The 16,817-nt window shown below is 38.9% G+C and overlaps 1 protein-coding gene across 4 annotated transcripts in view; it reads right to left on the reverse strand.

Moving 5' to 3' along the window:
• LOC127839511 (signal peptide, CUB and EGF-like domain-containing protein 2) overlaps positions 1 to 16,817 on the reverse strand; it is a 131,124-nt gene that overhangs the window by 14,326 nt on the left and 99,981 nt on the right. For all 4 annotated transcript variants that reach the window (XM_052367910.1, XM_052367918.1, XM_052367904.1 and 1 more), the window contains 7 exons: positions 5,546 to 5,662; positions 4,627 to 4,749; positions 4,041 to 4,253; positions 3,412 to 3,531; positions 1,437 to 1,592; positions 1,020 to 1,122; positions 494 to 597 (listed from right to left, as the gene is read on the reverse strand). In XM_052367910.1, coding sequence (XP_052223870.1) covers positions 494 to 597; positions 1,020 to 1,122; positions 1,437 to 1,592; positions 3,412 to 3,531; positions 4,041 to 4,253; positions 4,627 to 4,749; positions 5,546 to 5,662 — 936 coding nt within the window. The remainder of the gene's footprint in view (positions 1 to 493; positions 598 to 1,019; positions 1,123 to 1,436; positions 1,593 to 3,411; positions 3,532 to 4,040; positions 4,254 to 4,626; positions 4,750 to 5,545; positions 5,663 to 16,817) is intronic.

Raw genomic sequence — 16,817 nt, forward strand, 5'->3', positions numbered from 1 at the left:
GGCAACAACTTGTTCAGCCATTTTGACGCTTTTCCCGAAAGTAGACCGTAACGGGCTTATTGATTGGATGACTAAAGTAATAAGCAACCAATCGCGCGCGTCGTAATTACAGATAAAGATAAAACCTACACCTTCCTGTGTCAATAGTCAGAATACAGCGCGCTTTACGTATCTATGTATATATATATGTATATATGTTAAAGAATCGAATCGAATTTGGTAGGTTTGGTATCGTAATCGATTCGAAGCATTTCGAATCGATTTTCGATGAATCGGATTGAATCGTTGCAGCTCTACATTTCACAGTACAGTGAACATTATCTATAATTTTCACTGATAATTTTCACTGTTTGAAACAGTGAAATTATCAGTTATAATTCACTGATATTTTTCTATAAACCACAGGAAAGCATAAAATAAACATATCACTACGATTTTAATATTTTGTATCTTGAATTTCAATATGATTCCATGATTACTTGACGTAACTTACCACAATGGTCGCCTAAAAGCAGATTGTTCGGGTCACATGACCAAGTTTCGTTTTGTTTCCGCGGTGATTTGATCTTCACGTTTTCCTGTTCATCACCAGCGTAACTGAAATATGAAGTATAATGATACAAACTCATTAAAAGTCAAGGCTCCAATCTGGTCTTATCTATGTTAAAAACTCATTCTATTCAAGGAGACTGTGTTTTACTTTACAACCAAATGCATGCATGAGTGTTATATCCTATCGTGTCGTGTGGAGTCACTTAAATATAATAATAACAACGGGTTTCCTTTTACAAGGGGATGCTTACGTTAAAACAGCAAATTTCGTTGATGGCTTATTACAGTGTGTTCAATGCGGAGTTTTGCAAACCTTTACAACAATGTTTTTTTATGATGAATTTTGAGGAATATTTCATTTTGGTGTGTAATGTTCGCTATAACGATTCGATGTTCGTACATGTATATTCATAAAACGGTTACTTCTGCCATATACTGAATTACATTTAAATTGTGTTATTACTAACCTAAATTTAAATTCATTTTTCTGTCCCAATGTCTTCAGTTTCTTTATGACTTTTCGTAATTTTCGTTCGGTCTTCTTCATCTCACATTTGACATCACATCCGCCTAAAACACAAAGACGATACGAGACACTCTACTTGAAACGATACCTTCATCAATAAAATGTTATCAATAAATCAATAAATTATGAATATTTTGTCGCAAAGTAACATGTTTCGTTTGAGTTGTTTTGACATCATCGATGATGGTGATGGTGATGCTAATGATGACAATGACGACGCTGACGATGACGACGAAGATGACGATGATGATGATGATGATAATGATTATGATGATGATGATGACAATGACGACGGCGCTGACGATGATGGTGATAACGGTAATAATTATAATCAAAGACGATGATAACGATGACTTACTTTTCAGCTTATCCAATGACATATAACTCAAGTTGACCTCTGCTGTGACCTTGTACCCGGCTCGACCTTGACCTTTGACCTGCTTCTGTTTCTGACACGTTATCTTCGGGCGCCCAGATATTCTACACTTGTTGCTACATTTATATTTCTTCTGTGCTGAAATGTACATACGAACATACGTTCTCACAAGCACCTTCAACATCGCCAAATATTGTCGGAGAACATGATACACTGTGAACATCATGTTACATATGTAACGCTAAGAAGTCCTCACGCATTAAATGAATGAATCAAACATGTTTTGTGGGCGTGTGGTGTCTGTTCTTGGGCCATAACGCAAACAAAACAAAAATAAAACATCTTAATTAAATACAACAAACAACAATTACTTTCGATTGACTTTTTCCGCAAATCCATCTGTGTGCAAATATAACCTGGATGTTTGTTTTTCTTAGAAGTAAAACGTCAAACAATAGTCTCATGTGAGGCAACTATTTTTTGCAAGCGTTTGCACTTGTGAAACTGAGTCAATAGTTGCCTTTTACAAACATTCGTTTCATTTAAAGGCTTGGAGTACTCGTTTTATGCATTTTATCTTAGCATGTGTCTACCAATGTCATTTTCTCAATTATGTGTATTAAAAGGGTTAACAGAATCAGCACATTCAATTGCAATGAAAAATACATGTGTGTTTCATACGTCATTTGTCGGGGCTGCGACTGGCCCTACCAAAAGAGAAAGGACCGTCATGTATTGGAATGAGTCTCACCCAGACAGCAAACGCATAAATCAACTTAGACAGTGTAGGCGCAGATAAAGTTAGCGTCACAATTAGACAGTGTAGGCGCAGGAAAAGTTAGCGTCACAACAAGAGCTTCAAACCACATCCGCAAAACGGAAGCGCAGTCGTGTTTTCGTACACAACATAAATACATTGATGTATAAAATCTCCTTAAATGTTAAACGCTTGAAGATAAACGGTGGGAAACTTAAACAAAATCTATGTATTCGGAAATGTTTACTTAATTGGACTAGATTGTGACATTGAAGAAAATCGTAAGAAAAAACATTAAACGCTGAAAGAAATACTCTGAATAAAAAATAACGTGTAATAACAAAGATAAAAAGCCACAACCATTGGTTTGTGTAAAAGGTGACCTAGAGATATTGTCACGTTGACTCAATACGACTGAGGAAGTTGACCTAGAGATATTTTCACGTTGACTCAATACGACTGAGGAAGTTGACATACAGATATTGTCACGTTGACTCAATACGACAGAGGAAGTTGACATACATATATTGTCACGTTGACTCAATACGACTGAGGAAGTTGACATACAGATATTGTCACGTTGACTCAATACGACTGAGGAAGTTGACATACATATATTGTCACGTTGACTCAATACGACCGAGGCAGTTGACATACAGATATTGTCACGTTGACTCAATACGACTGAGGAAGTTGACATACAGATATTGTCACAATGACTCAATACGACTGAGGAAGTTGACATACAGATATTTTCACGTTGACTCAATACGACTGAGATAGTTGACCTTGAGATATAGTGACGTTGACTCAATACGAATTACAAGGTAAGGCATAGTTATTTTAATATTTTTAAATTAAACTTTGATAGTTAGCATTTTTGGGACACTGTATTTTGAATCACGTATTCATCTGATCAATTTTGTTCTTTTGATAATGAACTAAAAATAACTGTGACCAGACATCCGCAGTCCGCACAGGCTAATCAGGGACGACACTTTCCGCTTTTATGGTATTTTTAGTTTCAAGGAAGTCCCTCCTTACCAAATATCAAGTTTAGGCGAAAAGTGTCGTCCCTGATTAGCATGTGCGGACTGCACGGGCTAATCTGGGATGACACTTAACGCACATGCATAAAGCCCAGTTTTCTCAGAACAAGGCTCATATAAATACATAGATATTTGTGTCATTCGCACTTACCGTTGAGCTCTGTGGTGAGGTCTTCCGTGAGTTTCTGTATCACCTGCTCCCGTCGCTTGCATCGCTTTGACACGAACTTCATCGTGATCAGCCTCCCGATGTTCGGAGACTGGATCTTTGCTGAAAATACAGTTTATGAGTCCGAGCATCTATACAATTACCATGAGGGAAAGTTATTTTTTTGTAGTAAGCCTGTAATCTGATTATTAAAGTAATTGAGGTCAAACATGTTTTGTTTTTTTGAATTCGATATAGTTTACAAAGTATTCGTTGATTTTGAGTGTCAATGGGCTTTTAAGGCAAAGTTAATGGCATGATTTTAACGTCTGATGTTTAGTTCATCTTCGACTGACTGTGACATTTACTCGCCGATCATTGGGATATAAATTGCCCGTTTACAGTCGGCGCAGTATGCAGCCGCGCAACATTTGCTTATTTTCTTATGTAGTATACTCCTGGAAGGAGAGGTGCAAGCGTGGGATAAATGGGTTCTGAGCGGAATTCGAACCAGGGAACATTAGTATGACATGTTCGTCTTTAATGTCATCATCAGCAACTACCATCCTGATTTGAACAATATATCTAATAAATCACGCGTTGTTTTAAATAGATATAACCGTATCACTCACTCGAGCATGGGGGTAGTGTCACGTTCTTCCGCTCGTGGTCCCACGTGAAGTTCGTTTCCGGTCCGCAAAACGTCGTGATATTTTCTCGGAAGCCCCGTTCGACAAACATGCCCTTTTGCTCGCACGTGTACCTACAACCGACATTTTCTCCTCTGGTCTTACACGTAAGTTTCCCGCCAGGTGGTGCGCGCAGATCGTAGCACTTGCTCTCCACTGCAATAGCCGAGGTTATTGCTATTACGCATGTTCTTAATAAGAAGATCGATTACTTCTTTTAACTGTTTTGAAAAAGTTCAAAATTCTAACAGTATTCCGACACCTTGTTTATTTACAATATAAAATGACCCCTTTCTAAAATAAGAGTACTTCAAACATAGAATTGCATTTACTATTAAGGAATTTCAACTTCCAAGTAAGAATAGTGTTCACAATATAAGTGTGAAAAGAGTTATTTGTGATTATAGTTGGTGTGATACAGTGTGATATCAGCAAGTGTGATGCAAGTGATTGTGATAATTTTGTCGACCTATAATTGGTACAACAAAGCAGTTTATTGTCGAAACATGTTTCAGAAGCGTCAACCTACCAACACAGTCTCTGCCATTTGAGAACAGTTTATACCCCTCATTACACTTGCACCGGAAGCTGCCCTGCGTGTTCACACATCCATGAGCACAGCCGCCATTGTTGTCCGAGCATTCGTCTTTGTCTGCAGAGAACACACTTTTAAATACGAGAATTACGGACCTTATTATGCTCTTTTCAGTCACTAGTTGTAGAGTTAACATTACAACGTACAGGTTATACTACAAATTATACGAATTCGTATCATTTTTGTTACATTTATTTAAAAGGAAAATGGCTAATATAGCCCCAACCGGACACATGTTTGTTTATCAAACATTAATTTAATTTAATACTTGTATTGCATATTTCAAACTACATCTTAATTAATATGTTCTTACACAATTGTTTTTTTTTTCATAATTTTATATAGGTGCATACTATTTTAACTAAAGTTGTTATGTTTACATATCGCAGGTTGCGGTTTATCACGTATTAACCCATTTATGCCTAGTGGAAATTTAGTATTATTTTCTATATTAAGAATATTTATTACAGAAATTCCTGTAAGCAAACAGCGCAGACCCTGATGTGACACCGCATCATGCGGCGTCTCATCTGGGTCTACGCTGTTTGCCAAGGCTTTTTTTCTAGACGCTATGCATAAATGGGTTAAGCGGTAAAATCGTCTTATCTACAACATGGAACGTGTGTTTTGTTTTAGATTTTAAAACAAGAACGCGGCAATGTGATTTGTTTTGGTTGAATGTAAATTAATCATTTAATAATATCTCAGAGGGCATGTGTGTGCGTGCGTGTGTGCGCGCGTGCGCGCGTGCGCGAGTATGTTTGTGAGAGAGATAGAGAGGGGGGACCAGGCGTTGGGCGGGAGTTTAAACTTTTATGTTATGCATTGGATTTGTCTAGAGCTTCTAAGTTACCTGCGCAGTGTGAGACCCCATACCGGTCGAACCCCTCGTTGCACGTGCACAGATAACTTCCGGCGGTGTTGACACACAGGTGATCGCATGTGCCGTTCACCTCACACTCGTCGATATCTGTAACATGTCATTATACATGTGACACCGAAACCATCTGAGATTATTTGTGAAAAACAATTATTATTTAACACCAATCATAATGGTTACAGTTACATTATTTATTTAAATTATTCCTTCTAATATTTCAGATGTTCTTAAAAAAGGTTTAAATCGAAAACGTTTGTTCAAAGAACATAATTTAGTTAAATCTATCATTCGATTTTAAGACTCAAAATTATGTAAATATATTACTCGAATAAGCAAACCTTCTTGTGTTATCTTACTTTCAGCGACAGTTTCAGTAAAAACATCGCTAACAAATGTAAACATTTGCAAACAAAGAAATTAACATCTTACCGAAAGTTGTTTAAGTAACTTATTTGTATGCCCCCGAAGGAGGGCATATAGTGATCGGACTGTCCGTCCATCTGTCCGTCACACTTTGCGTTTAGGTTTCGAAAAATGCTCATAACTTCTATATGTCTCTATAGATAACAATTTCATATTTGGCATGCATGTGTATATGAACAAGGCCTTTTCATGCGCACACAAATTTTGACCCCTGTGACCTTGACCTTGAACTTAGGGTCCGCGTATAGGTTTCGAAATCTGCGTTTAGGTGTCGAAAAAAGCTCAAAACTTTTATCAAGCGTTTATAGGGGGCATAAGTCATCCTATGGTGACAGCCCTTATTTTCATGTACTTTGCACATGATAAATGGTGATGCCTTTCGATGAAATCGGCTTATGTGTTTTAAAATTATTTGAAGAACAAGAAACATTATTCACACGTATTTAACGATAAAATTCCATTATATTTTTTTTTTAAATATATCTTTGTTTCACCCGTTAACAGTTCATCTCTTCTTTGATTTATAGTAAATGATTAAACGTGTTGTGTAACCTTCGGCGGATGTTGACATTTTTCAGCGTCGCTGAATTATAATTTTAAACTAGTGAATAAAGTGACTTCTGGATTGAACCAAAGACAAATAATATGAAGAACAGCACTGTATTCGAGTCGTTTAAGCTGTGAGTTAGTGATCGCGTGAATTTATGAAATACAGACTTGCTTTCGCTCTCGCCGTGGTTTCTTGTGGGTGGGAAGCATTATTGAAAGCATAGTCGTGCACTGTATTTATTAATCCCCAGAGCCGTTGGCAAATAACAATGACTACTAACGGTATCAGCGACCAAGCGTACCAATCAGTATACCGCGATTCAGACCAAACATCTTTAAAAACAGTGCAAAAGAATATCGCGGATCATTATGAAAGCATGTCACTCACGGGGGATAACCTGTGCTTTACGACACTGAACCCTGTGCAAAGTTACCCGTCTTCTCCAGATATTTAATGCGGACAAACAAGACAATTTAGTCAAAACGTTGAAGAAAGTTCGAAATCACTCATATCGCAGATCCTTGAATCATCATTTCAAGTTGACGACGTCGTTTTTGATCGCCTCAACAATGAACTCTTTGGTTTGGTGAAAGACGCATATATATCTAAACTGCTAGACATGTCAGAAAACAATGACAGCACTCTGCCACAATACCGCCAAGACTTATCTCGACGAGCGCGTCTATGTTAAAATTGCCCGACCAGAAGTCTTAAGGAACGCCGCGGAGCTAACCGCTCGAAAAGGTACGCCGAAGACTGCTACCTACTTCAGCAGTTCCTAGATGGAAATGTTACTAACGTCGACGATCTATACCGTCCCCAGCACGCAATGATAGTAAATTCACAACCAACACCAGCTCGGAACCAAACTCAAGATCGGAACATGATTGATCTCAAAGAGACTGTTGCGTTTCTGAAAGCAGAAGTTACTTTACTGAAAACAAATATGTGCACAGTAAACGAGAACATGGACACGTTACATAACGATCTTCACACAGTCAAGTCAGAATTCAAATCATGCTCAAACATCATAAGCAACCATCTCGACGTAAGCAACTCGAATACCGACAATCTGGTTCTGTCAAATGGGATTCTAGCCATATCGCGAACACTTATGAAACTTGAAAAATCACGGAACACTCTTTCGGATAATATTTTTGCTCTACAAACAACGGTACGCGACAACTATTTGCATCGAACAGTTAAAGGATGCTGAAACCTCAATAAAAACCAGTAACAAAATCATGTTAAACGATTTGACGCAAAGGCTTCAAGACGACATTACGCGCTCCACTAGCGACACTATAAGGAAGTCGGAAGACGAAGCAGTACTGAAATCTGTTCAAACACGTCTCAAACAATGTGAACATATAATTGCCTCTGACAATTTCGGCGAAAGAGTAGAATCGGTGCTCGAAAAATTCACATCGACGATTAGCTCCAAGCTTGATAGAGTGTGTAACAGCATCCAAGATAGTCTAAGGCTCTCCGGCATGAAACCAACGTGCGCGTGCTCAACAACATACGCCCATATGCTTTTCGCGGAAGACAGTGCGGCTGATCTGCACGTTCAAAAATCAAAAACACGAGAAGTTACTCCAGCAGACATAAGCATCAACACAAATACCATGTCATGCTTGACCGAAATCCAACAGACTGTGCTACCGAAACCAGCTCCCAGAGCTATGCGAAATCCAACAGACTGTGCTCCCGAAACCAGCTCCCAGAGCTATGCACCCCTGCTCAATGGAACAACACAACACCACAGGAGCGCGCCAACAACGCGAAATACTCATCGACACATTACCTCCATCAGAGCATCTGCTTGTAACTAGCAGCCCAGTGCGCAACCAGAGCGTTATCGAGCAGCCCGACTCACACAACTTACAGCACACCTCACAACATGATCTCTATGTTGCGACGCATCTGGATGGCTTCCAGCAACAAAACCGGCGTCGCGGTCGTTTCAGCACAGTCGCTAGAAAGCATCACAAATCCTACGTTCTGAAGGGCATCGGCCTAGACAGCGATCTTGAAGGCCTAGAAGACTTTCTCACAAATGATATGAGAATAACATATAGATCTGTGAAATTCCTTGTAACATCTCGCGAAGACTGCAAAGTTGCTCAAATTGTAGTTGACACCGAGCAGGCTGAGAAAATTGACGCTGGCATCACTTGGCCATATCATGCCGCCCATAAATTCAGCGCAAGGAATACGTGCGTCGTTTTCGACACCAAACAAACCGCAGCAGCTCTTTCACGAAATAACATGGATCTACGCCTACTTTCGTATAACGCTACAGGCTTAATGACGGCCATTCCGTATTTACTGAAAGAATTGAACACCAAACGAATATCTATATGTGGCATCTCAGAACATTGGCTCCTTGACAACAACGCTAACATTTTAAATAGTATTGACAAAAACTATCGTGCGAATACCATCACATGCGCCAACCCAGCCTACGCCAATGGTCGTTACTTCGGGAAAGGTGGCGTAGCGATCATGTGGCATAAAGATCTTGATAACCTGGTTGAAATCGTAGACATATACAGCGACAGAATTGCAGCCATTCGCATATGCTGCGGCTCTATCTCAATTCTCATACTACAAGTCTACCTTCCTGCAGCTAATCATGACATTAGCAGCTTCAAAAGCGCAGTGGTCCAACTATGGGACATATGTACTGTGCACACCGAATCTAATTACATCCTGATAATGGGCGACTTCAACGCCAGTTATTCCAGATCAGACGTCACCACTCATCTCCGATCACGTGACATGTACGTTACGGAACTTGCTAAATCTCTCCTTTATATGTTGCTACGGACACAGTGTCATGCACAGGTCCTCCATTTATGTTTTACCCTTGCAATGACGCCAATCCCTCGCGCATTGACCATGTACTACTAGACGAACGTTTATCACATACAGTCAACAGCTGCGGGATCATACCTGATGCACCACTGAACGTTTCTCGCCATCTTCCAGTTTTTATTAGCCTCTCTATCGATATACGCCAAGATGAAACATGTTCTTCTCAAGCACTACCAAGGGTGACATACCGTTGGTCAAACTCCTATGAAATCAATGAATACAAGAACGCCGTAAGTGAGCATCTGTGCGCGACTCAGTTTGACTATACAGACGTCAATGAGACGTACTCCCATATAGTCCGATGTATAAGTTCTGCGGCAGAAAAATGCGTCTCAAAACGAACATACAAACGCTTCCTCAAACCATTTTGGTCTTCCGAACTTAAAAACAAACATCACAAACTACGCCTAGCACGCCTTGCATGGATCTGGAGCGGTAGGCGCACTGGTTCACAAGAATATGCGCACTACAAAGCCATGAAGAAAACCTTTCGACGAAACCTTCGCATGGCCAGTCACCGTTACGATGAAGAGGAAATGGAGAAAAAAGACACTTTAGCCGAAATAGATCAAAATGCTTTCTGGAAAGTTGTCAACTCCAAATGCGCAAAAAGCAAACAAAATGGTTGCGAACTCGATTTCGATGGGAAGCGGGAGACAACCATCGATGGGGTGCTCCGAGGTTGGAACTCCCACTTTAAGCGCCTATACTCATTCGAAGAAAACCCCAAGTTCGACTCTTTTCACAAAAAAACTAGTTGAAAATTCAGTAAAAGAGTACATCAAAACTACAGACGTCGATCACGACTACACAGAAATTGCCTACGAAAGAAACACAACTAAACTGGATCAAATAATCAAGGAACTACCAAACAACAAAAGCGCATCACTCGACAACATCACATATGAACACCTGAAATATGGCGGCCAACCTTAACAGAGTGTCTTGTAAAAGTCTTTAACTCGATCTTGACCCACTGCCAAGTACCTAACGGTTTCAAACATGGTCTCATTGTCACCCTGCATAAAGGAAAGGGGAAGCAACCGACCGACCCCAACAGCTATCGGGCTATATCACTTACTCCTGTGGTCGCAAAACTATTTAAAAAGCTTCTAATGAAACGCATAGAAAACACCTCAGCATGGTCTAAACTCAACAAACTACAATACGGGTTCCAGAAAAACAAAAACTGCAAAATGGTATCATACATGCTACAAGAGGCTCGCGACTACTGCTGCGAACGTGGAAGCAGCCTCCATGCGTGTTTTCTGGACGCTCAGTCCGCCTTCGACAAAGTTTGGATCAACGGGCTGGTTTACAAACTTCACCAACTTGGTGTCTGTGGAAAGTTACTCCGAGTTATCGGTAAGAAACTCCAAAATTGCACCAGTCGCGTACTATCACGCGGATTTGTCTCGGATTCAACAGGGCACCCGGCAGGGCAGCATATGTGCACCATTCTTTTACATCGTCTACATAAACGACCTGCTAAACGAACTCACGACATCCCCCATACGGCTTTAAGTTCGGCGACCAGTCGTATGTTCCCCAACCCAAGCTGATGACGTGGTACTCCTGTCGCTTTCGCGCCGCGGCTTAAATGAACTAGCGGAGAAGTGCATCTCATACGCCAACAAGTGGCGTTTCACTTACAACGCTTCCAAGTGTGCCGTTATTACCATGGGCCGAAAACGATCCAAAGCAACACTCGCTCGCCAGATCGCTTATGATTCAACACCAATACCCGAAGCGGCAAATTACAAACATTTAGGTATAATACAGTCGATCAGTGGAAAATACGACATTGACGCTGTGAAACAGACAATAAGAGGCACGTTCCTTTCCCTCTCGCAGAAAGTGTCCGGAAGGTCCGGAGCAAACCCAAACACCGCGATTAAACTGTACAAGACCGCAGTCATTCCCAAAGCGCTGTTTTGCTGCGGGCTGTGGAAAAGTATCTCCATTGCCGACATGCAACAACTCGAGGTAGCCCACCACTTTTGTTTGAAACGTACCCAAGGTCTCCCCCATCTCACGCGCTCAGACATGGTGCTCGGCCTTGCGGGAATGACTTCCTTCGAAGCGCTTATCGACCTGCAAAAATTAGCATTCCTTGGCTAATTATGCCACGCTCCTACAGGCGAACCGTGCCATACGCTTTTCATTTTAAGACTGTGTCAGATTGACTTGTGCGAAAACCGAAAAATTGGCTTTATTCCAGATATTGTGAAACTTCTGCAAAAATACAACCTTGACGTTTACTTAACGACCTTTAAGACCAACAGCTTATTCCCGTCAAAAGAGACATGGAAATCTGTCTGTAAAAAAGCAGTGCGCCAACACGAAACCAGTCACTGGCGTATGAGGCTCGAACAACATAAAGATTTTTCGCTTTTCAAAGAAGTACACAAGAGCCTGGAACCGGCTACCATATGGAGAGTCGCGCAGATCCGCCCAGACAGCTTATCGCTCATGAAGTTCGTGTCTCGGTTATGCTGCAAAAAACCTCCTGAACAACCCGTCCTATGCTCAAAGTGCACACACCAGCATATGTACATCAAAGTGGTACACGCACTTTTTGAGTGCCCCTTTACCGACTCGCCGGCTCGTCTACAAACGTTCATAGAAACCGTTCGGCCACTAAGCGCACCACTGCACGAACACTTGAAAAACGTAGAGCCTGCAACACTGGTGTTGTACCTTATGGGTATGATCGATGACGTCATAGCAGACTTGATGATAGAACTCTACCCAGAGTTTTTTATTAACTGCACGAATTTTCTACAATCGGTACTCTCGGTATAGTCAACAAGAGTACTCCACACATTTCGTCGAACCCTAAACCTGGCACTTCCAAATTTCGCTTTCTTTATTAGTGAAGTGCATTGGACGCTGATTAGGGTATAAATATGACGCGTTCAAAGAACTGAGAAATAAAGTACACCCTTGCGACTTCCAATGTCATTCTTGGAAACTAATTATGTATTTATGATGAAATAATTGTGTTTTCGTCACGAAAGTTAGTTAACATGATACACACACTGCTGATATGTTTGGTAGTTTTGATTATTATTTTATTGGGGACAATATTAATGTCATATTTTAATCTAAGCTTTGCATGGGCATTAGTTTGGCCATGTTACTGCAATAAAACCAGAAGCCTCTCAAGTTGTTCCATGTCAAGAAACATCCAAGTTTAATATTGTCAACTTGTTATAATTCAGACAATTTTAATGCGTTGTTTTGCATTTGTATTTAGCGCGGTAAGCTAACATTTAGAAAATAATTTGCGACGGACCGGCTTTTAAATGTTCTATTTTAAGCTCATGATTTAAGTTTTGCCAACCAATCCGTTTGTATTAAATTTGTTCTACATCAATAGTAGTGAGTTATTCAAATGCAGATGCATGGCGTCACTTAGTTTGCACACTGTGCAGGGGGTGGATCGTTCGCAAGTAACCGGTCGAGGGTAAGTGTAAAGAATACTAGCTGGTGTTCAAAATGGCGGCAAACGGCTGATTGTTCAATGTTTTCGTCCAAACTTTTAAAAGCTTAGTACATTTACCATACTTATTCAACATTTTCCTTACGCGCAGTGTGGTTTACTGATATCCATTAACCTCGGTAGAATTCCTTTAGATGAATTATAAAATATTAAAACAGTTATTGAAGACCTTATACGCGTTGCCTGATTGTTGACTATTCACACAATTGATTGTATGTGCATTTTTAGGTCATATGTAAGATTATCTCAGCAGTTTTCATGAAAAGGTGGACTAAAAAAAACTTTAAAAGTTTACCTTGCATGTAAAGCAGGTTGCTTCCAACAGGAAATCGTAATATATGCATCAACATTCAAAAACATAACCCCCATTTTCATAACTGATGAGCATAATAACCCCCTTTCCGTAACTAATGTTTATGCAAAAGTACACATTAATTAAACAAAAAAGAAATCCGAAAAAAATACGCACGTATAGGTTTGCTGTGTAAATAAGTGATTTGTTACTATAATTTTTGGAGCCACACATTTTTTTTATATTGTCATAGAGGGGACATGAGAAGTATTTTTTTTCAATACACGTGCGGACGTTTTGTTTTCTTGTGCGCCTGAATTTCTTTTACATGCTCACGAATTGCTTTTATGTTTGCTCATATAAGTGAAAGCGTGCGCACGTATTCAGGATTGCGATCGCACGAAATATATTGAACCATATATTTTTGAACACAATAAACACAATAAACAATGTTTATGGTTTGTGGAGAAAAGTATATTGATGTTTATTAATTGGATAACTGTGTGTGGAATTTAAAGAATTTAAAGACTAAAGCAATACGGCTGTAAAAATAATACATAATTAAATATTTAAAGATACATTTATAAAATTGTGCATGATGGTTGACATTGTACGGTAAACACCACTGCAATTATTATCACTGTGAAGCTGAACTTGTTTTTTTAATATTTTTATTTAGGACACTTGTGTGGTAAGTAAATTAAACCAAAGGTTAAAATCCATATAACTTGACTGTACTAAATATTTTGTATTTATATCAGATAATTGTGTGTTTTAGAATAGCGGTGTAATATTTCGATGTGGACCATGGATGGAGAGCCAACAACTACTGTACCTAAAATATTCAACATATCAGACAGGCATTCTCTGGCCCAACACAACGTATAGCAGCGAATGACTTAAAGAGTCTGATAATAGTCATACAAATGCCAATGTACTCCAAAGAGATGCGTTACCTTAAACATTGTTTGCTTAACATCATTTTATATGATGTTATAATTGAGATAGAAAAGACTTTGCCTTTCCTTCCAAGCTTAGTTTGTGAGGTGTCTACGGCTATTTTATTTTCGATACTTACTTATATTGTCTGACAGCTTGTTTACATTTGCTCAGCTATATCATGATAATATATTTAAAAAAACATATTTTAATATATATGCTTATGCAAATTGTCTGTGAAACAAGCAAACCATTTGTCATCAGATATATTATTCAAGTCGTTCCAATTCAAAATTAGTTGTTTTGTGTACTTTATCAAATAAGCGTACATGTATGTTTGTAATAATAATACAATAATTCTTAATGTAAAAGTGATTTGATTGGTTGTCAGTATTAATGTGGTGTGTAATGTGTAATAACTGATTATGTTAAATGTTTAAAGTTGTTTGCCTGCATACGATTTACATTCTGTATTTTGTTCGTTTCATGGAGGAGATGAAAGTATATTTTGAAGCACCTTACATAGTCTTGAAATGATATCTTGATCAATGAAAAGATAACAAAAATAGTAACAATAGTAAATGTTCAAATGCCATTAAGAAAGGTGTTTTTTTAAATCTTTTTAATAGACCGGTTTTGAAAAACTAAAACAACAAACAGTTCCGTTTAATATCCTGATCAAGGTGACTTTTTCGGCTATGTGTGGGACAATCGGATGACAACAAACCATCGCTTCAGGTACGTTTCTGATAATTTCTTCATCAATTCAAAACCATTTTCAAAAAAAACAACAAAGACGAGAGCCCGGTTTTTGTCAATATACACAACTGTGTTAAGTTTGCGCAAATAAATTTAGTATTTTTTCCAAAAAGTGCAACCGCGTGTTTTAAAAGACACAAAGTGAAATGCTATGTGTGGTATGTTCGTTTTTCAATCAACACAAACGTTCATTATAATATTATTGAAGGTTTAAAAAATAGGGCGGACATTGTAATTCTTCATAGAGAAGCTACATATATTGTATGTTTGCGCATATACATCTGATTCGGAGTCTGTGTATAAAAATGCAATTATGCTATGTGTGGGACACATTTTTGAAATGCTATGTGTGGTATGCAAGAATTTTTCCGTCAGTTCTGCATTTAATCTAAACACAGTTTTGTAAGAATCTAAAACATATACTTCAGTGTGTACTGAAAATATATCAAATTAACCAAATGTTTCATGATGGAATACTGAAGTAATTGTGTAATGTTTAAACAATTTATGTTTAATTGAACATAATTTTTAAATAAAATACACTGCGTAATTGTTATCCAACCAATGGTCTTTCAGAGGCGTATTTAGGTGGGGGGCTAGGGGGCTAAAGCCCCCCCCCCCCCAGCTGGCTGGCTAGACACGATTTTTAATAAAAATGAGCCCCTTACAGTTTCAATCCACTTGTGTATTTCCTGTCATATGTCCCTAATTAAGCCATAATTTAAACAGCTGTCGATTTGTGTGATTTGCCCCCAGGCATGTGTACAGACGATCTAACCTTCGTCAGCTAAAGTGCACGCTTCATTGACTGTAAGTAATAAACTGCGCTATTTGATTTGCTGAAGAAGATACATTCAACTTATGAAATTCATCCATACATTTAAGCTATAGATAAATGTTTACAAATGGCTGCCGCATGAGACTTGTGAAAAACAATATTTCAATTTGTAGCAATTAAATAGTTTAGACGAACGCAATGGACAATCATAATTATTTTTTCGGTAATATCTTTGATGAATTTAATTGGTATTAGCTCTTTAGAGTGATAATCCTTTTGAGTAACAAGTTATTGCCAGTGAAATTCAACTGCACACTGCACAATGAATGGCAATTTTTTTTTTTTTTTTTTTCACAAATCGGGCTAACTGCTTTGATTTACATCCATACTTTTTAAAATTCAAAAAGACTCAAAAATGAAGAATTACTTTGCTATATGAAACTAAATCATTTTCTTAAAGCGTGACAACATCCGAATTAAACTACACAGAAACCTAACGACTCCCTTTGTTAACACTGTTGTGAACGAAATGGACACCCGATTCAGTGATTTGCAGACTAAGGCAGCCATGTGATTGAATTTATACCTGAACAAATGTGCGCCTCTCCTGTCAGTGCTAGTGACCTTGAATGGTTCATTGATGATCTCCCTTCCCCTCAGTCCCTCCATGCTGAGTTGCACTTTATATGGCAGGCTAGGTGGAAAGGTGTACCCAACCCACCTACTACCCTTCAGGACTCTGTTGCACATAGTTATTCCCAGCTGTACCCCACCATTTACACTGTTTTGTCCATATCATGTGTGTTCCCTGTTACATCATGCGAGTGTGAAAGGAGTATCAGTGCCCAAGGACTTGTTAAGACAAACCTAAGATCATCAATGGGTCAGAACAGGTTATCCGCTGTGTGCCTGCTTTCCATTCATAGGGACATTGACATAAATATTTTAATGTTGTACCTAAGTTGACCTAGTAGGATATCCAGCAAGGTTAAATAGGAGGTCCACCCAGCCTACTCTGTTAAAAAAGTTATGGATAAAGATAATGTCTCCCACCACTTAAGTGGTTTGAGAGACATTTGATTTACCCATGTGTGTCTGTCTGTCCGTGTGTCTGTCACA

Source organism: Dreissena polymorpha, chromosome 1, assembly GCF_020536995.1.
Source record: "Dreissena polymorpha isolate Duluth1 chromosome 1, UMN_Dpol_1.0, whole genome shotgun sequence".
NCBI classification, from domain to species: domain Eukaryota; kingdom Metazoa; phylum Mollusca; class Bivalvia; order Myida; family Dreissenidae; genus Dreissena; species Dreissena polymorpha.